Below are 27,543 nucleotides of genomic sequence, written 5' to 3'. Positions count from 1 at the left end.
AATGATAACAAAGCAATCAGAATTTTTGGCAGGTTTCTTAAAATTTAAAAAGTGAGTCTCCTCCAAATGTCTTTTCTCTCTAAGGCTGAGCAACACAATCAGCAGAAGAAAGTCATTTTGGAGGCTTCATCTGTACCTTATGTTTTGGTCATTAGATGTCATTGCAATAGATGTGAGTGGGTAAATCAAGGCATCAACTAATGTTTGGAAAAGCAAAACAAAAACAAAAAAAAACCCACAAGAATACAAAACTATGATGCTGCCAAACAGACTTCTGTACACATGTGAGTCTTAAATAATCAGGCCCCATCTTATCTTAATGACCTTGTAGTACCATATCACCCTATCAGAGCACTTCGCTCTCGCTCTGCAGGCCTACTTGTTGTTCCTAGAGTATTTAAAAGTAGAATGGGAGGCAGAGCCTTCAGTTTTCAGGCCCCTCTTCTGTGGAACCAGCTTCCAGTTTGGATTCGGGAGACAGAAACTATCTCTACTTTTAAGATTAGGCTTCAAACTTTCCTTTTTGCTAAAGCATATAGTTAGGGCTGGACCAGGTGACCCTGAATCCTCCCTTAGTTATGCTGATATAGGTGTAGGCTGCCGGGGGATTCCCATGATGCATTGAGTTTTTCCTTTCCAGTCACCTTTCTCACTCACTATGTGTTAACAGACCTCTCTGCATTGAATCATATCTGTTATTAACCTCTGTCTCTCTTCCACAGCATGTCTTTATCCTGTCTTCTTTCTCTCACCCCAACCAATCACAGCAGATGGCCCCGCCCCTCCCTGAGCCTGATTCTGCCGGAGGTTTCTTCCTGTTAAAAGGGAGTTTTTCCTTCCCACTGTCGCCAAAGTGCTTGCTCATAGGGGGTCATATGATTGTTGGGTTTTCTCTGTATGTGTTATTGTAGTGTCTACCTTAAGATATAAAGCACCTTGAGGTGACTGTTGTTGTGATTTGGCGCTGTATAAATAAAACTGAATTAAATTGAATTGAATGTGAGTCTAATTAGTGTTGGAAATGAGAAGTTTCACATACATACAGCAATTAAAATGACAGAAATAGATCAAATAAAGTCTGAAGTTTAAATATAGAGTCCACGGCCCACAGTCAAAGTCACCTTTTTTCTTCAGCCTGGCTCTACGTACAGCCAACACTGATCAGCACTCATCACCTCAGAGATCTAGATCTTATGCATGGTAGTAGCTCACTGAAAATGGAGGCAGCTGACTGTAGAGGGCTCTGAAAGTGGTCACCAAATTTTTAAATAAAACCCTAAATTTTATGAGGAGCCTTTGTAAGAAATCTCTGTTAGACGAGACCATTTATGGACCTGGTTAGAAGCCTCGAAGCAGCATTCTGGACCATTTGTAGGCGATCCAGGGACAGTTTGCTTAGGCAGAGGAATAAGGAATTGCAATAATTGAGGCAGGATGAAAAAAGGTTCTATACATACTAGAGATGGCACGATACCACTTTTTTGTGTCCGATACCGATATCATAAATTTGGATATCTGCCGATACCGATATGAATCCGATATAGTGTTTTTTAATCAATAAAACTGTTTTTTAATATTTTGCTGCATTTTGTATAAGTTCATACTCAAGTTTAAATAAACAACAACACTGAAGCTATTCTGTTATACCTGTATGTAAAAAACACACTGCACCCAAAATATTTCATAGTTCAACAACACTGATCAGTCTAATAAACTTAAACCTGCTCCATCCTCCCTATTCTGGTATTTTAAAGAGCACTTAGCAGAAATATTAAGCAACCTAACTAATAGGGTTGCAAACTCCCAGCAAAAAAAAAAATAGGGAACCACCCCCACCCTCCACCTCGTGATGCTTAATCGACGTAATCAACTTTAATTTGATGCAGGGGGAAAAAAATGCACAGAGATGAATTCTTTTTCAAGAGTAATTAAATAGATTCAACATCTTTCTTCAACAGAACTGCACAGATGGTACCTTCCCAAAGGAAAAAGTACTATAGCTTACTAGGGTATATTAGACTTAACAGTTACTATATACAGTAATGGACTTCTATATATTTTACATAAGATTAAAACTTTGGGTGTCAGATTCAGATAATTATTTATTAAAAGCTCGACATTTTAAATGAGAATAAGAAAGAAAAGCATGTCTTTCTGCCCCCTTTTCCCTGTTCATGCCCTATCGGCCCCCCTGGCTAAACTGCTAGATCCGCCCCTGCACAGTTACCAGCCGTCAGCTGCGTAGAAAAAGATCCTGGTGTAGAAAGTAATATTAAATAAATTCTAACAACAGCTTATCAAGCTTAAACGTGCTGCTGTTGTTCAGCCGCTGGTTTCCTCTTTCTGGTGCAAAGTGGGCGATAAATAAAGAAGAGAGACGGACTCGCGACAGAAAAGCCGATCAGCTGATCAGTGATCAGTTTCATGATTGAAGTAGGAGCAGGAGAGAGAGAGAGAGAGAGAGGCAGTCGCTCCATATATCGGTTGTTAAGCTTAACGTGGGAATGCTTTACAAACATTCAGAGATGAACTTACACACTTGCTTTACTTCTCTCTGGGATCACTTCCTCTGAGTTTGGTAGCCACGCTACAAATACACACAGCCGCTCTATCACGTGACCACACTGCTCCAACGTGCTACGGTTATGAGCCGAGTTACGCCGTGTGGCAAGTTTTGTGAGGTGCTTTTTTGATATTTAATGGATCGGATTACAGTTTTTATTTCTCTCCGATATCTGATCCAGTAATTTACGTCAGTATCGGACCGATACCGATACGTAATATCGGATCGGTCCATCTCTAATACACAACGATGGTAAAAGGAAAGTGTTGAAATCAAAAGCTGTGCGGCAGGCTGATGAATAAAGGGAAGAGTGTGAACACAGATAACTGGTGAAAGTTGGGCAAGTTGCTGTATGAGAGACTGTAAGGACACAACGGTTTGAAAACGGCACCTTTATTATGTTTCCTTTTCAAAACGATTGACATAAACAGGGACACAGAGGTGGAAAGAGTACTAAAATATTTTACTCAAGTAAAAGTACTATTACTTTGCTGAAATTTTACTCAAGTACAAGTAAAATTACCTGTCTAAAAATTTACTGAAGTAAAAGTAAAAAGTAGCTCATTTAAAATGTACTCAGAGTAAAAGTTACATAGTTACTTTTTTGTCAGCAGGAGGACAGCCGCTTCTGAGTAGTGCAAAAAAGACAATGGGATAAATCTCAAAGTAGTTGTTTTTTAATTAAAAGAAAAACTTTACAAATTAAAGCGCAGTGGCAGCTAAACTGCAAGTCTATACATCAAAATGGATAATGGTCACCAAACCAATCAACCAAACTGTCAAAACCATATAACTCTTTTACATGTGAATGTGTTTTAAACTGTCAAATAAGAGAACAAGTACTGAATTGAGCTGTACGGCAGCTGCTATAAAAATGTGTTTTAATTTTTTAACTCGGCCTTGCTCTGTTAATTTTGAGGAGCAATTCAATTCAATTCAATAAAACTTTATTGATCCTGAAGGTTGACCCCGAAGGAAATTGGGTTAAGGTTGCCGACCTTTGCCAGCGTCATCTTACCCTCCGACCATACATACATTACACAAACATCACATGGGGAAGACAGGTCAGAGAGGTATAACGATGGAAAATGCACCACGTGAGGAAAGATGAGGAGAAAAAAATAAGTCCCTCTTGACTGAGCTCCAACAGGGAGATCAGTTTGAGAACAGAAAAAAACACCTCTGCACAAGCACATGTTATTCTTTTGCCTGCAGTGTGAACATATGTGGGTTAAGTAAGAAAGTAGCCGCTTCTGTCTTCTGTCTAATTTAACTAATTTTTTTTAAAATAAATTATTATTATTAACAAACAGGAAAAGTGAACACATTTTCTTTTGGCAATTTACCAATCAAGTAAAAATATTTTAAGTTGCGTGGACAACAACGTGCCCAATAACTTATGTCTTAATTTAATGTGATTAACTTGAGCACAGCCTTTTTTGCTAAAATAAATGTACAAGTTTCATTTAACTTACCTCTACATGCTTGCGCAGGTTTGATGTGGAATTTTTAAAAGCTGCTAACTCGGTCTCTCTGGGCAAACACAGCTTACACTGCATAATAAAGCTGTTGCCTTTCTTGCACTTGCAGCCGAAATGGTCCCTTAAATACGGCCAGGGGTTCACATCCGTTTCTTCGAGTTCAGGGTCAGCAGAATTCGACGGGGCTTCTTTTTTCACTGGATCCGTAACACCGATGTCAGACTCCATTTTTATCGTGACCCAACGCTAATTTGTTCTACTACCCATCATTCCCTGCAGTATTTCCGAAGCGCAATGTTGTTGTTTTTTTTTGTTTGTTCTTTTAATTTACTCAGTAACGAGTGTGACTGAAAATGTAGCGAAGTACAATACTTTTTAAAAAATATACTTAAGTAAAAGTGAAATTACCGACTTGGAAAATGACTTTAAAAAGTACAAATACACAAAAAAACTACTCAATTACAGTAACGCAAGTAAATGTAATTCGTTACTTTCCACCTTTGCAGGGACATGAGTCCCATGTTGTGTACAGCCTCAATAATGAGTCATTTGTGCAAAATAATTATTATTGCCTTCTGAAAAACATCGGCTACTCTGAAGTAATGTTTTGAGCAGTATATAAAGTATTCTTTATATCTTACTGTGTTTATGAGTTTGTGTTGCCCTTAAAGCTTTGATGAGTGCTGCAGCTGTCTGTGAGTGTCTCTATAACAGTTTAGGTTACAGTGTTAAGCAGCTTAGAGATGCCAAATGGATTAAGTGTTTTGTTCATACATAGTAAAGTAATCTGGTTAGCAAAGATGATACATTCCTCCTCCTCCATCTGCCCACCCTTCTTTCTTTTTCCTCCGTATTTCCACATTTCTTTCCTTTCATCCCTTTTCAGTTAAACACACACATACATCTGCAGAGAGCAGTCTTATAGAAAGTGGTCTGGACAGGTCAGCTTATATATTTTATGCCCATCCATGATAAAAAAATTCCATTTGCAGTAGGGTAGTGTCTTTTTTTTTTTTTTTTTTTTTTTTAGCTGCGGTGCTTCTGTGATTGTTTTTAATGCAACATTTTTTTCTGCTTATTCAAAATAAACATGAATTGTATAAGTTCAGTATGTCTGTGTATGTGAGAACAGCAGAGGTGGAAAGAGTACTAAAATATTTTACTCAAGTAAAAGTACTATTACTTTGCTGAAATTTTACTCAAGTACAAGTAAAATTACCTGTCTAAAAATGTACTCAAGTAAAAGTAAAAAGTAGCTCATTTAAAATGTACTCAGAGTAAAAGTTACATAGTTACTTTTCTGTCAGCAGGAGGACAGCCGCTTCTGAGTAGTGCAAAAAAAGACAGTGGATATAAATCTCAAAGTAGTTCTTTTTTAGTGAAAAGAAAAACTTTACAAATTAAAGTGCAGTGGCAGTTAAACTGCAAGTCTATACATGAAAATGGATAATGGTCACCAAACCAATCAACCAAACTGTCAGGTATCACAGTGTTTTCAATACAAAACCACATCATTCTTTCACATGAGAATGTGTTCTAAACTGTCAAATAAGAGAACAAGTAGAACTGAACGGCAGCTGCTTTAAAAATGTTTTTTAATTTTTTAAACTTGGCCCTGCCCTACTGTACCTCTAGAATAAAGTTCCTTTGTATCCATCCTAGAGTGTTACTCTCTGAACTTCCTGTTAATTTTGAGGAGCAGTTGATTTTCAAAGTTAGTAGAGTTCATCCTTGCTCACTTTGCAGTGAACAGTAGTCCAGCACAGCTAAAGAGACGCTCGAAGGCAGCTGTTTGAGAGAAAGTTTTTTGACGTCCCTAATAAGACATCAATGCATTACATAGCTACCGCTGGTAAATTATACCAATATACCTCGTGTTTTTTTTTTATTGGACAGTAACAGGCTAGTTAACGGGAGGTTGCAAGTGCTAATTAACAAGTAACAGAAGTCAGCTGTCTTTGACTAATCTAAGGTAAGTGAGCGCTCTGTTATTCTTTTGCCTGCAGTGTGAACATATGTGGGTTAAGTAAGAAAGTAGCCGCTTCTGTCTTTAATTTAACTATTTTTTTAAATAAATTATTATTATTAACAAACAGGAAAAACGTAGGTAAACACATTTTCTTTTGGCAATTTACCAACCCAGTAAAAAAAATGTAAGTTGCGTGGACAACAACGTGCCCGATTACAGCAAGTTGCTAGTACCGACCAACCTTATCTGTGTTCTTCACAGATGTCTTAACTTAATGTTAATAATTTGAACACAGCCTTTTTGCTACCATAACGGTACGAGTTGTATTTAACTTACCTCTACATGCTTGCGCAGGTTTGATGTGGAATTTTTAAAAGCTGCTAACTCGGTCTCTCTGGGCAAACACAGCTTACACTGCATAATAAAGCTGTTGCCTTTCTTGCACTTGAAGCCGAAATGGTCCCTTAAATACGGCCAGGGGTTCACATCCGTTTCTTCGAGTTCAGGGTCAGCAGAATTCGACGGGGCTTCTTTTTTCACTGGATCCGTAACACCGATGTCAGACTCCATCTTTAACGTGACCTTAGCGCCAATTTGTTCTACTACCCATCATTCCCTGCAGTATTTCCGAAGCGCAATGTTTTTTTTTAAATTTTAATTTACTCAGTAACGAGTGTGATTGAAAACGTAGCGAACTACAATACTTTTTAAAAAATATACTTAAGTAAAAGTAAAATTACCGACTTGAAAAATGACTTTAAAAAGTACAAATACACAAAAAAACTACTCAATTACAGTAACACAAGTAAATGTAATTTGTTACTTTCCACCTCTGGAGAACAGCACCTGTAAGTATGTTCAGGATAAAAATCTTCCTTTTTCTGTCCCTGCAGCTCAGATCACCAAGTATCAAGTAGCTGGGCCCTCGTGGGTCCGGACACAATAAGTGTTTATATCTGCCAATGTGCGTGTGCATGTTTGCAAGTGTGTCCTTTGCCAGCCAGACAGCTCTGCTCTAATATTTTCTTGGGTAATATTACCGACAATGCAGACAGGCTTCTCACTTTCCCTTTTGTGTATTTATTCTCCGCTTTCTCTGCTCCTGTTTTGAACTCTGAAATCTCTCCTCTCATCATTTTCTCTGTTTTTCTCACATCTTTGTTTTTTTTTTTCCATCTTACTACAACAAAGGTAGCAACAGAGCCAGAAGCCTTACTGTCTACACACACACACACACACACACACACACACACAGTAACCTGCAACAGTATCAATGGATGTATTAAACCGCAGTGACACTAACTTTCCTCCTATAGGAACCTTCTAAAAGAGGGACAGAATTAAGTGTAACATGTTTTGTGTTGCAAATCCTTTAGGTTCAGACTTCATGTCTGTTGTTCTACACTAGAATTATGTTAAAGTTTCAACAATTTATTCACTCAACCAAATCAGTTTATTTTCTTTGGGTGAAATGACGTGATGAAAGTCCATCCATTCATCTTGTTCGGCTTATCTGTTTCAGTGCCTTGGCTTTGGCTGAGCGTATCCTGTCACAGGGTGAAAGGCAGAGTACATCCTGTACAGGTCACCGAACCACTGCAGGACTAACAGAAACAGACAACTGCTCATGCTCACAGTCACACCTATGGCCACTTTAAACTCTCCAATTAACTTACAGCCATGGATGTGTTGGAATGTGATGGGAAGTCAGAGCACCTGGAGAGTACACAACATGCACACAGAAAGGCCCCAGCCACCTCTTAGATTCAAACTCAGGACCTTCTCCCTGTAAGGCAACAGTGCTAACTACTTCTTTAAAATAGTAATTAAAACATATCAAATACTTAAACTGAGATAATTATAAAAATCAGTTTGCAACATGTCTCAGAAGCAACAGTTGCCTTTGAAAATTGAATAGATTCTCACCAGGCAGCCTTGAATTGCCAGATATATGTACATTTAACTGGCAGGGCTTTTTGGTTTTGCCCCCCGCTCGACCACCATGCGGGACACTTCCTGGGAGTGTGCACAATAATCTTGTTTCTCAAATCTATGTTTGTGCTGTTTTGTCTTAAACAACTTAATGGTTGCAATTAATACATTTTTACAATTACCCCAAATATCAGAATAAGGTAAAGTAACATGTTTGGAAATTGTTATCAATGCTTTTATTTACAACTTATGATCCTTTAATAACAATAGCTGATAGTTTTAAATTTCTTTTTGTAATTACTGAAAGAGGTCTACTATTCCATTACATGAACAGATAAATTACTATCATTGACCAAACTGTGAAATAAAGTTATATACGTTTATATACATTTCTATCTAAATAGTGTAGCAGCTGCTGCTAGAACCATCTGTGCTCGTCTCTACTGAGACTGAAGAAGGCAAACATGTGCTGCATGACATTCAGCAGCCCAGGTTTGAGTCTGAACTGAGGCCCCTTGCTACGCGCCTTCCCCTGCAATCTCTCCCTGCTTTCCTGTCGACTCTCCATTACGGCAGCATCCAATAAAAGGCAAAAGGCCCCAAAAGAGATTTTAAAAAGTAAAAGTGCAACTGGATTTCTTGTAGCATTTTAACAGTATAACGTTACTTTCAAGTTGGCCCACGAGGATGTCTAAACCATCAGCTACACAACAGTTGAATCAGAAAGACTGAGCTAACTGTTGTGACTTGTTGTTTCTAAGTGTGACAGAGTTGAATAAGAACTATTACTTGAGCACAAAGCAGGACATGATATCAAAAATGGAGCGAACAGTTGATCTCCTACCATTGTCGCTGTCCGATTTGTTCTCGTGCTCAGTGTCAGTTAGAGTCAGCACTGAGTTGGAGCGGCTCGACAGGCAGGAACTCCTCCCGGATGATTTACCCAGACCTCCGCGACCCCACAGATGCATAGCATGCTCTGGGGACATGACTGCCTGACTATCAGTGTCTAGCTCCTGAGCTGTACCAACTGAGAAACCACGGTGGGGTGGAGGCATTTCAGGGCAGAAAGGCAGGCCGCGACGAGACGGTGGCTCACAGATCCCCAGCTGACGAAGACTGAAGTGTTGACCTGAAACAGATGGCCGTTTTGAAATCATTTAGAAATCATTAGATCATCGCAAATGACTATAGATCTAATACACAGAGATGGTGTGACTATGGCATAAAATATACACTATATTGCCAGTGTACACTCACCCATCCAAATCATTGAATTCAGGTGTTCCAATCACTTCCATGGCCACAGGTGTATAAATTTAAGCACCTAGGCATGCAGACTGCTTCTACAAACGATTGAGAAGAACAGTGGTAGGCCATGTTAAATCGCAGACCGGGGTGCTGAGTATGCAGAGGTCACCAACTTTCTGCAGAGTCAGTTGCTACAGACCTCCAAACCTGATGTGGCCTTCAGATTAATTCAGGAACAGTGTCTCTTTATTAATCTCTGTCTCTCTTCCACAGCATGTCTTTATCCTCTCTTCCTTCTCTCTCCCCAACCAATCACAGCAGATGGCCCCGCCCGCCCCAGAGTCCTGACCTCAACCTGACAAACACCTTCGGGATAAACTGGAAATATAGACTGAGATCCAGGGGCTCTCGGACAACATCATTGTCAGATGTTGCAAATGGTCAAAAATTCCCCCAAACTCACTGCTAAACCTTGTGGAAACCCTTCCTAGAAAAACTGAAGCTATTATAGCTGCAAAGGGTGGGCTGACATTACATTAAACCCTATGGATTAAGAATGGGATCTCACTCAAGTTCATATATGTGTGAAGGCAGACGAGTGATTAATTTTGGCAATACAGTGTATATACAGCAGGTGGAAGACAGCTATGGAAAAAATAGTCAAACCTCGTAACAAGTCTGTGAGGAATCTTTGACAAAGCAATTCTCATGAGACTGAATGAATAACTCAGAAGACAAACCAGACAAAAGGTGCCTCAAATCCAATTAGACATTGAGAATATAAGTGCTTTAAGTCTCATGTATGGTGGTGCAGCTCACAGTGACATGTACATATTTAATATAATCAATATGAAGCTGTGCTTTAGTTTTGTATACAGTTTGCTCAGATGTAAATTAGAGAGTTTAGTAAAGATCAATTTTACTGCTAATTAAATGATAACCTTTACTCATTATTAGTGTTATTACAGTAAAAGCAGTAAGTGAAAAATAATAATAAATAATTATATGATAATAGTAAACATTATTGATTTTAACAGCTCAACAGCTTTTTAAACAGTGAATAACATTAAAAAACATTTACCGTTTGTACCGACACTTTCCCAACTCACTTTAGTCAAATTTGGAAGGTTTCTAAATAACAAGCTAAGTATGTGTGCGGGAGGTGGAGTGGTCTAAAAAGAAGGAGCCTGATATAAAATAAAACAACGAGAATGTATTCAGGGCAGCCAATAACCCAGAATCATCTTGATGCACGCTCAATCATCCAGGTAAGTACATCTCCAAAAGTTGATTCTGTTCATCTGGCGGCACCATCTTACCCTCCGACCATACATACATTACACAAACATCACATGGGGAAGACAGGTCAGAGAGGTATAACAATGGAAAATGCACCACATGAGGAAAGAAGATCTGTGTTGGTGTGTGATTGTAGCCTCAGGTTTATTTATAACTGATGTGTTTCAGGGCATTTTACAGAATAACAAAGTAACGTACGTATTGTCTCTTTGGTATTTGGGCTGATTGGGACCCGATGAATGTAAAAATAAAGAATTACCAGATGCATACAGTTCTAGGTTGTTTAAATTTCATTTATATGTACTTTAATGTCTCTACATTGTAATCATATTTTTAAAGAAAGACAATTCATATTTCTAAAGTAACTGATGGAAATATCTTTTTACAGTAGTTCTTAGTGCACACATACAAATAGATGGGGATAGCATTTCTGTCTGTGCACTTTTGCAGACTCTCACCTTGTCTGTTAAAATCATCCTTTTCATGGTGAACCATGTCCTTGTGTCCCTTGGTTGTCCCGTACAGTAACCTGTCAAAAGCCAAGGGCAAAAAGGATAAAGGAAGGTGCTGCACACACGCTGTAGACTTTTGATGATCCATGTTTTGAACTATACAACTACCACATCATCATTATACCATCATCAAAAATACAGGAAACAAACTACACTCTGCATTAAGTGGTGCTTTTTTATGAATGTTATGTAACTGAATGTATCGAAGTGAAAAACAGACAAAGTGCAAATTCTTATGATGAAAAAACTGATACTAGTAAATTAACCTACATATATTTACTGGAATTATACAAAACAGCATTAAGTAATGATTACTGTAAGATGATCAAATAAATGTCTATACTACGAACATTGTATTTGAATGTCTTTATGCATGGTGAGTCATCAAGGTAAGAAAATCCCAGAAAGTTGATTCTGTTCATGTGGACGGTGAGACACGTTTCACAACTACAACCACAATTTACTGGTTAACTTGGTGGACAAATACATTAATTTCACTGGAAGAATATGAAAAATGACAGGCTAGCCTTCTTAGACTGAGATTTCCTTGAGTAATGGGGGACATTTAAAGTCGATGTGCACCGTAAACAACATCCGAGATCTCAGGAGAGCACAGTCCCCCGAACAGCTAAGATACTGCGAGGGCCCTCAAGCTCCCAGGCCTCTGGTAGAGGACCTGAGCTTGAACGACAGACGGGATAGGGGTGAGAGGGGAATTTTTTTTTATAATATAGTCTCATCATCCACTGGACACAAATATCATCAAAATGACACAACACAGAGCGAACACCATCACCACAGACACAATGGCTAGGGAAGAAGAAGAGCCTCATATCAAAAAAGGCCCTGACTCCCTCTGTGACCATTCATCGATGGTCAAGGCTGACCTCATGGCCCATTCTTGTCAGTGGAGCTAGTTTCGGTCATAATGCCAATGTTCTGCTTATAAGGTTGGGAAAAGCGGCAGCTGGCCAAGACTGAGGAAGGTCTAAGTCAACCTAAGTCTTTTTAAGTAGAAATAAACTTTGCTTATAAATTCCCATATATGTAGGTTTATTCAATAGAGTATAATTAAATACGGTAGATTTTCAGCCAGCTGTTTACAAAGGTGAATTACACAGAGGAAAAAATAGAGATACTCACATACAGAAAAGAAATTCTAATCACGCCAGTTTGTGTTTTTGACATTTTTGACACAGTTCTAATATTGCTCAACAAAACAGAAGATAATATGCGTGTCATCTATTTTCTAACCTGGTCTGGTCTTGGTGCTGGTCAAAAGCCTTCAGTGTTTCACTGGAGGAATAGGACTTCTGGGTGGGGACCCGGAGTCCCTGGGAACCAATAGCACAGCCTTCACTGTCCCCTGATGAACATAAAATAGACAGATTAAAAAAGTCTTTATGTAGATGCAGCTCAAGCCATAATCCATCACTATGTACAGTTAAAGTAGAGCATCAAAATCAACTCTGAACGAGAAGGGTGCAAATGTCTGCCAAGCCCAACACACTTTTCAGTTTTACTTGTTTAAAATGTTGGTAGTTTAACCTCCTGAGACCCGAACTCTTCCACGACATGCATTTTTAATTTCTCTTTGGTATTTGGGCTGATTGGGACCCGATGAATGTAAAAATAAAGAATTACCAGATGTTTGTTTTTTGTTTTGTTTTTTTACCTAATTTTTGTTTCTAAGAAAAATGAGAGCCACATATGAGGATATTTGTTTAAAATTTCAATAGAACAGTAGCAGTATAATGTCCTCGTAAGTGGATATCGGGCCTTTGTAGAGCTAAATTGAGTATTTGGTCTAAATAACCCAAAATGTGATGTCCACATATGTGGACACCAGGTCCAGGAGGTTAATTTACAACAGCAAATATTTTGACTTCCAACAAATAATTTCATTGAGGAAGGATACAATAATATAATCATTAACCATCAATGAGACACTTTCATTTCTATCAGCATAAGTTACAAACAGTGCCAACTAAGGTGCTGAAAACGAATGCTCAGTGACTTGAAGATGAGCTGTGAAGCTGTAGTTTACTTGCTTTACTAATTACTTCTGTCTCCTCATGTCCTACACAGAGAACTTCTGCTGTTTTCTACCTACATGTCCCTAGGCTTTAAATACACACTGCAAGGGCTAATGAGAAATGACACAGAACTAAAGAACTAAACCAACCTTAACTAAAAGAGGGTAACCAGATAGGTAAATAGGTTAAGCACAATACACAAGAGACAAGTGATAACAAAATAAGTGAGATTCAAAAACTAGCAGATAAACACAGGCAGAACTGAGCTAAGTCTAGAGGAATTCCCAGAGAAAGGAATGCTGTGAAAAAACCGAGGGAATACACCAAGGCAAACCTTTAAACAATAAGCAACCTAAGAATTAAACCTAAGCTATTAAGTGATTCTTGGCATAAACTGAACTGAACTGTTGATATTATTTTATGTTACATATTTATGTTAAACTAATATAACATAATAGCTTCAAAGAATTACAAAGAAAATTTCAGGATTACTGATAGTAGTAGTAATCTCTCCACCAATCATTTCACCATAATTTAGCTTCTTCTTTAATCGAAAAAAGACACAGAACAAATAATGAATCCAGGTTGCATTTACTGGATTTACTGAGGAGGGTAAGTCACTGCAGACTACGTAATTTTTATGCTGTGTCTGTTCCATTAATAACTAACAGTGCAATCAAAGAAAGAAGTTTTGGTCTCAAAACGCTTAGAAAGCATTAAATTATAAAATTAAATTGAAAAAAGAATAAAATGTCCTTGATAACAGCTACATTAAAATAGCTTCTTTTTTTATTGAATAAATCCAATCATATTATAATATAAACAAAAATTATTCACACATACGAGGGACAGAAAAGTGTAAGGTCAAGTCAAATAATAATTTTGAATGTTTAATATCCAAAATCAAAACATTGCGGTATGTTTAAGAAACATGCAGATGGATAAGAAACTCAAGGAAGACAAAATCATCATCACACAAAGCCACTCCTGACATACCTTTGACTTCTCAGGAGTAAAAAATGAGGTGATATACACAAACCAAAGACAGAGCCAGGCCAAATTTTAGTTGTAACAAAATGTAACAGGTTATCTAAAAAACAAAAAACAGGAAACTGACAGGAGTTTGCTATTTGGCTTTTGAATACTCTTGTGGTAGTACAAATATAAAATATTTATATAATGTGAGGACCAATATCTTAATAATAATAAATAAGAATGGTGGTATATGTAGATTACATTGTAAGGGTTGCAGACGATTGTCTAGCTCTACAGCACATGGACATCAAAGCAACCTGTGTATGCACAGAAATCATTTGGCAAACAATCTCTATGATAATCTACTGAGGAGGCCTCACAATCTTGCTGCAATGCTTTCCTGATCCTGTTATCCAGTCATGATTTAAAAAGAATCTCAGCTGTTTTTATGTTTAGTGTTTAATTCATTTACTGATTGTCCTTTAATATAATTAAATTATAATTGAGAATGGAATTATAGATGGCATTAAAGAAAACATACAACATCTGGGCAGTGCTACCCTACAAGCACACTCTTTAGCCCATCCATTCATTTTCATTACTTCCACTTGATTGCCCAATCAAATCTCTTAACACCCCCCCACACCCCCCAACAACAACCTAAGCCTTCACAGTCACAGGAAACATGCAATATATAAATTCCCCTCTCGTCCCTGCGGGCAGTCTATCCTTCAAGTTTGGGTCTTCTACCGGAGGGCTGGGAATCTGAGGGTCCTGCGTAGTATCTTTGCTGTTCCTACACTGTAAAATGTAATATTGTGTTTAATTAAAAATATTAAGTAGGCAGAACTCAGTTTTTTATCAATTTGTTATTAGAACTCAATTTAAGTAACTTACCAGTACTTTTTATGCAAAAATGCTGATCAACTCAATTTATTTGAGTTTTCTTTACTTAGAAAAGCTAAGTAAGCTGGAAATGTTTCTTCTCAGTGCGGAAGGATGAAACGATGTGTTTTGAAAATGCCACGTGACTACCGTCCTCCTCCCTCTCGGATCAGTCCGCATGTTCATGGTGCATTTGTTATGGAATATGTTGAGCAAACCTGGAGAAGCTTCAGCTCAAGAGATTATTGTCATTGCTGTGGATCTTTACCTGATACACTGACTTGGTGAGTAAATGTTTACTCTTATTCAAACTGATTTTGTGGCTTCTCTTAGTTTAGCACCAGGTTTATAATCTTGCTAGCTAGTTAGTGTTAGCCTAGCGTTGCTGCTGCCGCTGGGCTCATGTTACTTAAAAATTAACACCACAGCCTTAAAAACCTTACATAAAACTATGTCTGTGAAATTTTCTGTTGATTGTTTGAAATAAAAAGTGAGATAAGAGCCCAGACAAAATTCTTCGGGAGGTGCAACCGTTAGGGGTGGGGTGTGGGGGGTATTTTCAATCCATAGCCATAACTAACTAACTATATATATCATGTTTAACCTGAGTAGCAAAAGACCGCAGGGGGGTTGAAAACAATACACCAGCAGTTAGCTGTGCTCGCGGACTCTATTGAGCCTTGACCTCCCGGTCAGCTATTGCGCTTGTGGATAACAGAGCTCTCCGAAAACGTCAAAGCACTTTTGCAAATATGTGATATTTTGTTAAATTAAGTAGATATTTGAGCATTACACAGCTACATTCTCGGCTGAAAATATCTTAAAAGGTTATTTTGTGACCCAGAAAGGGTAGTCTGGGGAAAAGGAGGCCGTGGTTGTCGGAGCCTGTCTATGTGTACTTGTGTGTACTTGTGGTCTCGTGGACTTGTGATACGTTGGAGAACAAGTGCTGTTCCAGTTCAAAGTACACATGAAGCCGGGAACGCAAAAATTTCCGGGATGTGTTTTTGCTCCTCTCGTTTTATCGAGCATGTATCCTGACTTGTGTGGACTTCGAGGGACGTGGTACAGCTAAATATCCCAGAATGCAATTGTCCAAAACTCAAATGCGGCAATGGCGGAGGAGCGCAGCTAAAAAAACTTTAAATATTACATTTCCCGGGTCACAAAATAAACTTTTAAAATATTTTCAGGCAAGAATGTAGCTGTGTAAAGTTCAAGTATCTGCTCGATTTATCAAGACATCACATATTTGCAAAAATGCTCCAACGTTTTCGGAGACGTCTATTTTTTTAATGCTTTGTGGCAACTTTTGAACATCTGTGACATCTATTAATGTCAAATCTAGACTTTCTTTAACAACACAAGCAAACTGCTTTTATATTTAACCGACTTTTCTGCTTAATTACATTTTAAACAATAATATTAACAATAGTATTTGTTTTGTTAAAACATGTGTTTAAAAACAAGTTTTGTTGTGAAAGCTATAATCCAGATAAGTGGCCTGTTAAATGGTTAACATCTAGGTTGGCTTTATACTTGAGAATAAAGTAATACAGCTTGTCCTTCTAAAGAATTAAGTTAAATTACACAGTTGAATCATAAGAAACATTGTGTTACATATAAACCCTGCCATATGTTAGATCTGGTCATTTTGCTTATAAGAAACTTTATATATTGGAAGTTAGCTTTTAACAAGCATGTAATGATTATATTTAAATTAGGTGGTCTTTTTTTAAACACACTAAACTGACAGTGCCAATAACACACATTCAGACACAGTAGTAGATGGTGTTTTTAATACTATTTGGTTGTATGGGGTCTACATTGAACTTCTGTGTTGTAAGTTATTATGATTGCACAGCCATTAAGGATCAAATCAGTTTCTGAAAAATGTTCTGTTTTTTCTCCCTCTGCTTGCTTCTTACTGTCTTTGAGGCCGATCGGGACCAGCACTCCTGCTGTTGGACAGAAAGACATCAACTCAGTGGTAAGTATTTTGGTTTTCCAATATATTAGCAACTGTCAGTGACATTCATATAACTTTTCTAACAGCAAAATTTGTTTTGTGCCCAAATCATTTTGCACATCATTAGAATGAAAGTTATTGGCCATGTTTGCATAGCCCTTTTTAAAATGATGCTTTCATGACATTATTGTGTGTTGGGTGGTGGTCACGGCTATCCAGACTGACAGTGGGACGTTGAATGTCACCTCTCCGGTGGGGAGGGAGCCTGAGATTGTCTAAATTTGAGTCTGTTTTATACCAAATGCAAAAAAATTGTTTTAAGAAAGCAATTAAGTTCATGTTCCAAAAAACATGATTGTTTGCTTGCAGGACACCAGGAGAGATGAGTCCTCCGTCACAGATGGTGTGGTCAGTCAAGATGGTCACCTGCAGGTTCAAGCTCATTGCATCTCCAACCCACATCCACTGCCACTGTACTTAAGGGAAGTTAAAGACTTTCTTCTGCACCTACATTTGGATCACCTCGATCCATGACAGTCATTCAGGCAGTAATGCCTGGACTGGAAACAAGCCATCCTTGAAATATTACAACATTCCAGCTCATGTGTTGGAATGAAAAACAAATGTGTTGTTTAAATCAGAGACTGCACTTGTGACAGAACAATAAATATATTTTATTTCGGTTATATAAGTAATGTAAATACAAAACAAACTTGTGGTAGGCCTAAACTTATTTTCAGAATAATTACATCTGAGACTTTGTTTCATTGTAAGATTATAACAGTGATGGCAATATAATTGTTTGCTGTTCAGCAGAACAGTGTCCAGTATGTTGGCTGTTATACTTTGTTGTGTTTGAAAATAAAAGTTGGGCTGATTTTAACATCATTACAAAAAGTGTTGTTAATTATTTTTAATCATATTCAGGTTACCACAAATTGTTTTTTCATTTAGTTGAACTTGAAATGTTTGTCAGTAGGTAAACAATTAGTATTGTACAGTCAGAAATATCAAGTTATTCTTAATACTGCAGACTTGCAATGAATAAGTTGTCCTAACAGTCATCTTAAGTAAGCTTTACTTAGTTTTTTTGAGGCAACGAGTTTACATATTTTTTTTGAGTTCTGGGAACTAATGAGGTTGTAAAGTGTACTCAAAATGGGTAAGTTGCCCTAGCTTAATCATCTTAAGTAAAACATTACTCAATTTTTTTGAGGCAACGAGTTTACATAGTTTTTTTGAGTTCTGTGAACTAATTAGACTTTATATTGTAGGACTGCGCTCTTCTAAACAGAGATCTCAGATGTTGTTCCTGGGATCTGCTGGAGTTACTCGCCTAGCTTGGGAGTCACTGTACCTAGCGCTCCGATTACCACTGGGACCACTGTTGCCTTCACCCTCCACATCTTCTCGAGCCCTTCTCTGAGCCCTTGGTACTTCTCCTGCTTCTTGTGTTCCGTTGTGTTTGTTGCTGACATTCGGTATTGCTACTAGTGCCCGGCCTCCTTCCTTCAGCTTAGCGTACAGCTGAACTTGGGGTGAAACCCTCATGCACGGTCAGGAGCTTCCTGGTCTTGATGTCAGTGGCTTCCATTGCCTCCTTTGGCCAGCTTATTACCCCAGCAGGGTACCTGATCACAGGCAGGGCGTAGGTGTTGATAGCCTGGATCTTATTCTTACCATTCAGCTGACTCCTAAGGACTTGCCTGACCCTCTGCAGGTACTTGGTGGTTGCAGCTTTCCTAGCGGCCTCTTCATGTTTCCTATTTGCCTGTGGGATTCTCGGGTACTTTAGCTGTCCTCTGTGTCTGCAATATTGCCTTCTGGCAGTTCGATCCCCTCAGTTCTGACTATCTTCCTTCTCTTTGTTATCGTCTGACTGCACTTCTCCAGTCCGAATGACATCCCGATGTCATTGCTGTATATCCCGGTGGTGTGGATCAGTGAATCGATGTCTCGTTCACTCTTGGTATACAGCTTGATGTCATCCATGTAGAGCAGTTGGCTGACAATTGCTCCATCCTGTACTGGGTATCCATAGCCAGTCTTGTCAATGATCTCACTTAGAACAACAAAAAGTTGTTTCTGTTCATCTGGATGTAGCGTTTTCAGTGGGAGAAATGTTTCAACACTCATCCAAGTGACTTCTTCAGTCTCAGCTGACTGCAGGTTTCCCCAACCTTATAAACAGTACTTTTGCACAAACTAGCCCACTGAACAATGGACTCTGAGGTCAGTTCCTTGATCATTACTGAGTCACTTGGATGAGTGACCAAACATTTCTCCCACTGAAAACGCTACATCCAGATAAACAGAATCAACTTTTGGGATTCACTTACCTGGATGACTGAGCATGCATCAAGACATCCCATTGAGGAGGTTCAGGCCTATGCAGAACAGCAGTGGGGACAGAGCATCTCCTTGGTAGATCCCGCAATTGATGGTGACTTGTGCTATTTGCTTGAAGTTGGCCTTCAGTGTTGTTTTCCACATCCCCATTGAGTTCATGATGAAGGCTCTTAGGCTCCTGTTGATTTTATACAATTCTAGACATTCCAGGATCCAGGTGTGGGGCATCGAGTCATAGGCCTTCTTGTAATCAATCCAGGCAGTGCACATGTTGGTCAGCCTAGTCTTGCAGTCTTGGGCAACTGCTCTGTCTACCAGTAGCTGGTGTTTTGCTCCTCTGGTATTCTTCCCAATCATTTCTGTGCCCCGCTCATGTATTGAGCCATGTGCCTGCTCATCTTAGCTGCTATGATGCCAGCAGCCATGTGGTACCGAGGCAGGTTATTGGCTGGTAGTTGGATGGGACTGGTCCCTTCTGGGGAACCTTGGGGATCAGGACTGTCCATCCTTCAGTGGTTCATTTATGCTGCCAGACACTCATGCAGTGCAGTCAGCTCTTCAGCCAGAAGGCATAAACCATGTCGGGGCCTGGTGCTGACCAACTCTTCATACTGGAGACCCTTTTTTGAATGTCTGCTACAGTGATGGTTACTGGATCCTGTTCAGGGAGGTTGCTGTGGTCTTCTCTTAGATCCACTAGCTATTGAGCATTGACATTTTGGTTGTGTATTTCTCCCATATGTTCTTCCAGTATTGATCCATCTCCAGCCTTGGTGGTGTTCTCACATTGTTCTCCTGCCACTAAGAGTACCCCTTGGCTGGTTCTGAGAGAACAGCTGGTTTATTTTCCTGCCTATCTCCCTGTTATACCATACTTAGGCCTACTTCCTTCCGTGCTACCTTGATCTTGGCCTCTAGTCTTCTTCTCCATGGAGAGTACTGCTCCTTGTGGCTGTTCAACTTATAGCCAAGCATCTCACTGATCACTGCTGAGTGCTCCGATTACCATTGGGACCACTGTTACCTTCACACTCCTCGTCGTCTTGAGCTCTTCTGTTAGCCCTTGGTATTTCTCCTGCTTCTTGTGTTCCTTTTTCCTGATGTTGCTCTCATTCTGTATCGCGTCTCCCATTTTGACCTCGGGATTTCCAGGCCATACTTGGCATAGATGTTTCTGTATACTATGCCGGCCACTTGGTTATGGCGTTCCATGTATGCCATGCCTGCTAGGGCTAGCAACTTGCACCCTGCTGTTATGCGCTGGATTGTATCAGGGGCATCTTTACACAGCCTGCACCTGGGGTCTTACCAAGTGTGATAGTCCCCAGCCTCTATGGATCTTGTGCTCAAAGCTTTTTCCTGTGCTGCCATGATTAGTGCCTCTAAGATGTCTTTCAGTCCAGCTTTGTCCAGCCACTGGTAGGATTTCTGGATGTCAGTCACTTCTTCTATCTGCTGGTGGTACATAACGTGCAGGGACCTGTCTTTCCATGATTGTTCCTCCTCTTGCTCCCATTTCTTAGGTTTCTGCTGACTGAGGCATTCACTGAGCACACTGGTGGCGGCCATCTTTCTGGTGTACTCGTATTCGTTGTCTCATCCTGGACTGTGGTAGTAACACTCAGTAGTCCCTGGCCTCCTTTCTTCCACTTAGCGTACAGTCTCAGGGTGCTGGACTTGGGGTGAAACCCTTCATGCATGGTCAGGAGATTCCTCGTCTTGTATATATACATATACCCACATAGCAAAATTGGTATGGCCCAGATCTAGCCCACACAATGTGCTTACACATGGTCCACATACCGCCACCAAAAGCATTTTGTGGCCCAGATCAGGTTTGCCAGATGTGGCCCACACATGGACCAGCACAAGGGCAGTTGCAGACACACTGGAGGTCCTGTGCTGGCCCATGTGCTACCTCTGGCAAACCTGATCTGGGCCACCAAAGGGCTGTCAATCTTTGCTGTATGTGGGCCCTGTGTAAGTTGTGTGCAGCCACGGGTCACTTGCAGACTGTGCTGGCCCAGAACAGTTTCAGCTCTGGTCCCAGATGTCAGCCTAATGTGTACCTTAATCAAGCCATGTAATAACAACATGTGCCGGAACATAACAGTGCAAAAGTAACATGACGAAACTCTGTTCAGACAGTGAATGGACTGATTCTTATATAGCGCTTTTCTACTCTCCCAGATTACTCAAACTGCTCTATACAACATGGCACATTAACCCAATCACACACTTTCTCTAAACTGACTGCTTCCTAACTACATTCATACACATTCACACTCTTGACATGCAGACTGGAGGAGCCAGGGATCGAACCACTAACCTTCCAATCAATCGGTGACCTACTCTACCTCCTGAGCTACAGCCAGTTGGTGGCTGTAGCTCACAGGGTTTTGAATAATGTGTACACCCACAAACCTGTCAAAGCCGCATTTGAAACGTTGGCTACCATAGCAGTATAGTATTGCAACATGGCATTTGGGTCTTCTAACTAAAGTAGGAAAATAGGAACATAAATAGTGCCATCATTGCCGGACCTGGCCCAGATCTGGTTGACATACACCCTGCCATGACACCAGTCAGTCAGAAAAAGTGCCAGCTTGATGCTGGATCCGGGCCAGACCTGTTTTCTATGAGCCTGGGACACATAAACCAAACCACAATCGAGCCAGATATGGCATGCCATCGCATAGACAGTGCCATCTATGCCAGGCCTGGCCCATATCTGGATGATATACCACTTACCACACCAGAAGTCAGCCAGCAGTGCTGGCTTGATACCAGATCTGGGCCAGACCTCCTTGCTATGTGGGTATATATATATCAGTCAGCTCTTGGCTGACTCATGAAATGAATGGATGGACAAACACATACATACATAATAAAAAAACATAAAAGACTCTATGAATGTTCTAAATGAGCTGTCTCACCACTGTATGGCCCCTCTTTGTCCTTCCGGCTCTTTGTTAGGGAGCAGTATGGACGTCGCTCTTTCACTTCCATAATGCTTCTTCTTATGCTGCTGGCAAACATACAGGCATACTGCTGTACAGCTGCATAGACAGAAAGATAAACAAAAAGAGAGAGAAAGACAGATGAATAAAAAACAAAGAAGAAAAAATGAGTGAGAGAGAGCTAGACAAAGAGTGAAGGGTTGTTGGTCCACCTACAATCACACATAGGGACAAAAAAGTGGTAATATGTTCCAATGGTGTTGTCCTGCAGTTACTGTTAAAGTTAAACATGACAGTGTTACCTGCCATTGCCAGGTACCAGAATGTGATCTTGACTTCATTACAAAAATCACAACCTGCATTCTCTTTTATTGTGTCCTTATTTGTAACCTGCACAAATCTCTGACACGCAAAAGCAGCAGGCTTAACTGGTGTGCTTACAGATAAAGATATATACCAAATAGCACATTCTGTGAGTCATGCAAAACTTCTGTGTTGACACAAACTCACACACATAAAGACACTGTAAATATGCAAAGTATAGTACAGTATATTGCACAGAAAAAATGATAATCGCATTTATTTCACGAGTAGTTACACAAAATATCTGCAGCTGTTTGATTGTTTTTTTATTAAGTTTTCTTTTATTCTTTTGATGTAGTTTTAAAAATTTAGATAAAAAGGAAAACACACGTAGATTTTTTCATTACAATGGAATTCCCTAAAATACTTTCAGCGTAACCCACGTGTACCCAAAGCTCTTCTAACATCTGCTTAATGTCTCTAAAATCAGTACTGAAACCATAAAGTCAAATTCTGCTCAAAGTCAGCTTTATTGTCAAAAACCATATGCACAGATCATACACAGGAATTTGAAGTTGCAAAGCTCCCATGGCCCTCAGTGTACACTAAAACAATATAAAGATAAAAAGAGGGAAGAGTTGAATGCAGGTCTGGAGTTCCTGTGTGTGAGAGCAAGGAATGAATTCAGCATCCTGACAGGCTGATGGATGAAGCTGTCTCTCAGTCTGCTGGTCTAGAGAGGCTCTTCAGTCTCCTTCCTGAAGAAGCTGTTGGACGGATGAGTGGAGTCACCTGTAATGCTGAGAGCTTTCTGGATGAGGCGGGTGCAGTAGAAGGTGCTCATAATGGGTGTTGAGGCTCTTGCTCTTCTCAGTCAGCAGAGGAAGTAGAGTCGCTGTTGGGCTTTTCTGACCAGTGATGCTGTGTTTTTTAACCAGGAGAGATCTTCTGAGATGTGCTCACCCAGGAACTTGGTGCTGTTTACCCTCTCCACATCAGCACTGCTGATAGTTAGTGGGGTGTGCAGGGTGTGAGTTCTCCTGAAGTCTATGATGTTCTCCTTCTTCTTCACATTCAGGGACAGGTTGTTGTTGCTGCTGTGACCTACCACAGTTGTTTCGTCTGCAAACTCGATGAAAAGGTTGGAGCTGTGTGATGGTGGGCAGTCGTGGGTCAGCAGAGTGAAGAGAAGGGGGCTCAGCACACATCCTTGGGAAGCCCCTGTATTCAGTGTTCTTCTGTTGGAGATGTTGTTGCCAACGCATACACAGTGAGGTGCTGATCCCCAGCAGATCCATTTTGTGAATGAGTTGCTGGGGAATGATCGTGTTGAATGCTGAACTGAAGTCTATGAACAGCATTCTGAGTCTCTAGTGTCCAGATGTGTGAGGGCTGAGTGAGGGGCAGTTGAGATTCCATCATCGGTCAAGCAGTGGTCTGCGGAGTGGGCTTGTAGTCTGTGATGGTCTGTACCCCTTGCCACAACCTCCGAGTATCTCTGCTGTCACTGAAGCTTTCAGAAATCCTCCTGGAGTACACTGGTCCCTCATTATAATGCGGTTCACATTTCGCGCCCTCGCTGTTTCGCTGATTTTTTTTTTGTGCAATTTTGCATGTTTTTTTTTTCTTACAGCGCATTGTGTTCTGTGTCCTGATTGGCTGTAGAGCATTGTCAATCAATCTCCTGCGTGCTGTGTCTCCTGTACAGAGCAGCTTGCCAAATTTACATAATTCTTCGATCGCTAGCAGTGTGACTCTGAAGTGCTGTACTGTATGCTTGTAAGTTTTCTCCCCATCAAACACAACAATGTCAATGAAACGTTCTGTACCATCAAAGGCACCTGTGGTAGCACCCAAAAGGCAGAGGAAGATGCTAACCATCACACAAAAAGTTGGACTTCTGAAATGCTGAAGGAAGGTAGCATTACTGTATTTTTTGGACCATAAGGCACACCGGATTATAAGGGGCATGAAGTGAAATAAAACAGTCAGATAAGTCAAACTTTACTCAACTCATTCTTCTTGCTTCCTCTACTTCCGTACCATTGATTCATTAATGTTGAATTCTCTCGCAGCTGCTCTATTCCCATGTTCTGGACCTGAAAACAGGGTTTGATCTTTGGTTTCATTCTATAATACTGGACTGATTTTTCTACGAAGGTTTGAACTTTGAATGTGTTTAAACAAGAGAGAAAAGTGTGAAAATGTTCATGCCTGTCTGAGAAAAGAGTATAAAGTGTGTAGTGAGGGGTTTTACAGCCTTAAAACATCAATAATAATAATAAAAAAATAAAGTTAGCTACTTCGCGGATTTCACCTATTGCGGGTTATTTTTAGAACGTAACTCCCGCGATAAACGAGGGACCACTGTACTGCCTTTTTGCCTCTCTGGTGCCATGTGACAGGTTTGCCCTTGCTGTTTCTAGGCTCACCTCATCTCCAGCTCTGAAGGCTGCATTTCTCACCCCCAGGAGCCTGTAGACCTCCCCTGTGACCCATGGTTTCTCATTAGCCTGGACAGTGATAGTCCTGGTCTCTGTGACATCATTGATGCACTTTGATCAGCTGTCTATGGCTATAGTCAGATTTTAAAAATCCTTGAACATAGACATGAAACAAAAAGCACAGGAAAGCTTGGACTAATGACACTGAGGGGCAACACACCTTACATTATACCAGCTCATGAAAAGGTTTGCTTAGAGAGTTACGCCCACCTAAGTTCACCACCCACCGACAGATGAGCAGTTGTAGAGCAGCCAACTTCCTCAGCCCTTCTGGGAGGAATCTTTGATGATTGCTGCCTTATCACAGTACCACATCAAAGTCCTTACAAGCATCCTGTTTGGATCAGAAACAAAACTGATCATGACATCATGCTTCCTGGCAACTGCATCCTTGCTGAACTACACACTGCAGACCAAGTTTTTGAAACTCAAATCACATCGAGTGCAAACTCTGCGGGTTGTTGTAGCCTGTCTGCAGACTCATGTTCATCACCCAAGGACCAGTTGACCTTTGATTTTGGTGATTCACCTCTGCCCGAGGAATGGAAGTCGGGTCACACAGAGTCTTAGTGGCTACAGTGATGTTTTTGCATGCCACGATCTCGACTTTGGCCATGCCACTAAAGTTAAGCTTAAGATCAAGCTTAAAGACGAAACGCCTATAAAACAGAGATTGCAGCCTATTCATCCAAATGACTACGAAGCAGTCAGGAAACACCTTAAAATGCTTCTTGATGCTGGGGTAATAAGACAATCAGAATCTCCCTTCTCATTCCCCATCGTTGTGGTCAAGAAAAAGACTGTTGACGTCTCAGTCTGGATTACCGTAAATGTAATGTGCAAACAGTAAAAGACGCTTACGCATTGCCAAACTCCGAGGAGACCTTCTTCTATCTGGTTCAAACTGGTTCTCATGACAGCTACTACCAGATAGAGATGGAGGAGGAGGATAAAGCCAAAACAGCCTTCATATGCCCACTGGGGTTTTATGAGTTCAATTGAATGCCTCAAGCCATCACAAATGCACCTTTCAGAGGTTAATGGACAGGTGAGACACTAATCTCAAGGAGGTACTCGTCTTCCTAGACGATTTGATTGTTTTCTCAGACTCGCTCGAGCAACATGAACAGAGGCTAAAGCATGTTTTGGACTGTCTTTGTGAATATGGTTTAAAGTTGTCCCCCCGAAAATGTTGCTTTTTCCAGACATTGGTTAAATATTTAGGCCATATTGTCTCCAAAAATGGTGTGCAGACAGATCCTGAAAAGGTTGCTGCCATTAAGGCCTGGCCAGTGCCACAGAATTCAAAACAGCTTAAGTCGTTTTTAGGGTTCACAGGCTATTATTGCCGATTTGTTAAGGATTATTCAAAGATAGTCCGGCCCTTAAACGACCTCACATGTGGCTATCCACCTCTCAGAAAAGGCCAGAAGCAAACAGGCACTTCCAAATATTTCAGACCTCGAGAACCCTTTGCAGACAGATGGACACCTGTTTGTCAGCCAGCCTTTGAATGCATTAAGGAGAAGTTAACATCATCCCCTGTATTGGGTTTTGCAGATCCAAAGCCTCAATATGTTCTGCACACTGACGCTAGTACTACAGGCCTCGGCGCTACTCTTTATCAGGAGCAGGATGATAAAATGCGTGTCATTGCCTATGCTAGCAGAGGACTGACACCAAGCGAGACCAGATATCCAGCTCTTAAGCTAGAATTTCTAGCTCTGAAATGGTCCATTGTCGAAAAATTCCATGATTACCTTTATGGCAACGAGTTCATGGTTGTAACGGCTAACAAACCGCTTACATATATTCTGACCACGGCAAAACTTGCCGTAGTGAGCTATCGCTGGTTAGCAGCGTTGTCTACCTTCAACTTCCAAATCAAATACAGAGCTGAAAAGGCTAACCAGGATGCCAACGCCCTATCGCGGCGGCCTCATCAAACTCTGGCTGCAGATAGTGTGGCATTGGAAGAGGAAAACAGGATTCAACAACTCACCTCACGTCTTCTCAGATCCCTTCCAAGCTCTAACAATGTATGCCCTGACACCATAGCAGCTGTATGTAATAAGCATCTTCTCAATGGGAAAAGTGAAAACTCACCTTATGTCATTCTAGCTGAGTCCTTGGCTATGAGTGCTGATGCCATTCCTGATGCATACAGTGATGTGAGATGCGCTTAGTGAGATACTAAGCAGGTGTTACATTTGTAAACCACAACAGCGTTACGACACCAGACATCGTTGATGTAAACACAGAGTCCCTCTCCATGAGTCTTACCCCCTTAGACGAGACCTCTGTCGCTGACCTCTGCCAAAAGCATGTTAGCCAGTCAAGTTGAATGGCACTGTCGGGAATGTTATTGTTAAGCCAAGTTTCTACAAAGATGAAGACACAGCGCTCAGTTCAAAGTGGACCGAAGTAAGCGTACACGATCCAGCTTGTTGTCCATGGAGTGCACGTTGGACAGTACAATGGTGGGAATAACAGATTTGTGTGGTTTAGCTGCTAGCCTACTCCAGACGGCTCCGTGCTTACCCCTCTTCCTCCCA

General features: G+C 40.4%; 1 protein-coding gene across 7 annotated transcripts in view; it reads right to left on the bottom strand.

The window, feature by feature from the left end:
* Nucleotides 1-27,543, bottom strand: part of tenm3 (teneurin transmembrane protein 3) — a 360,038-nt gene that overhangs the window by 213,110 nt on the left and 119,385 nt on the right. For all 7 annotated transcript variants that reach the window (XM_084932347.1, XM_084932346.1, XM_084932341.1 and 4 more), the window contains 4 exons: nt 22,158-22,280; nt 12,262-12,373; nt 10,954-11,024; nt 8,790-9,077 (listed from right to left, as the gene is read on the bottom strand). In XM_084932347.1, the coding sequence (XP_084788473.1) occupies nt 8,790-9,077; nt 10,954-11,024; nt 12,262-12,373; nt 22,158-22,260 (574 nt within the window). In that variant the 5' untranslated portion in view covers nt 22,261-22,280. Of the gene's footprint in view, nt 1-8,789; nt 9,078-10,953; nt 11,025-12,261; nt 12,374-22,157; nt 22,281-27,543 lie in introns of those variants that run through there.

The sequence above is a fragment of the Perissodus microlepis genome, chromosome 6 (assembly GCF_051167445.1).
Source record: "Perissodus microlepis isolate ML-2025 ecotype Zambia chromosome 6, ASM5116744v1, whole genome shotgun sequence".
NCBI lineage: Eukaryota > Metazoa > Chordata > Actinopteri > Cichliformes > Cichlidae > Perissodus > Perissodus microlepis.
The sequence above is the reverse complement of the archived record's forward strand: the minus strand, read 5'-3'. Positions and strand labels throughout refer to the sequence as shown.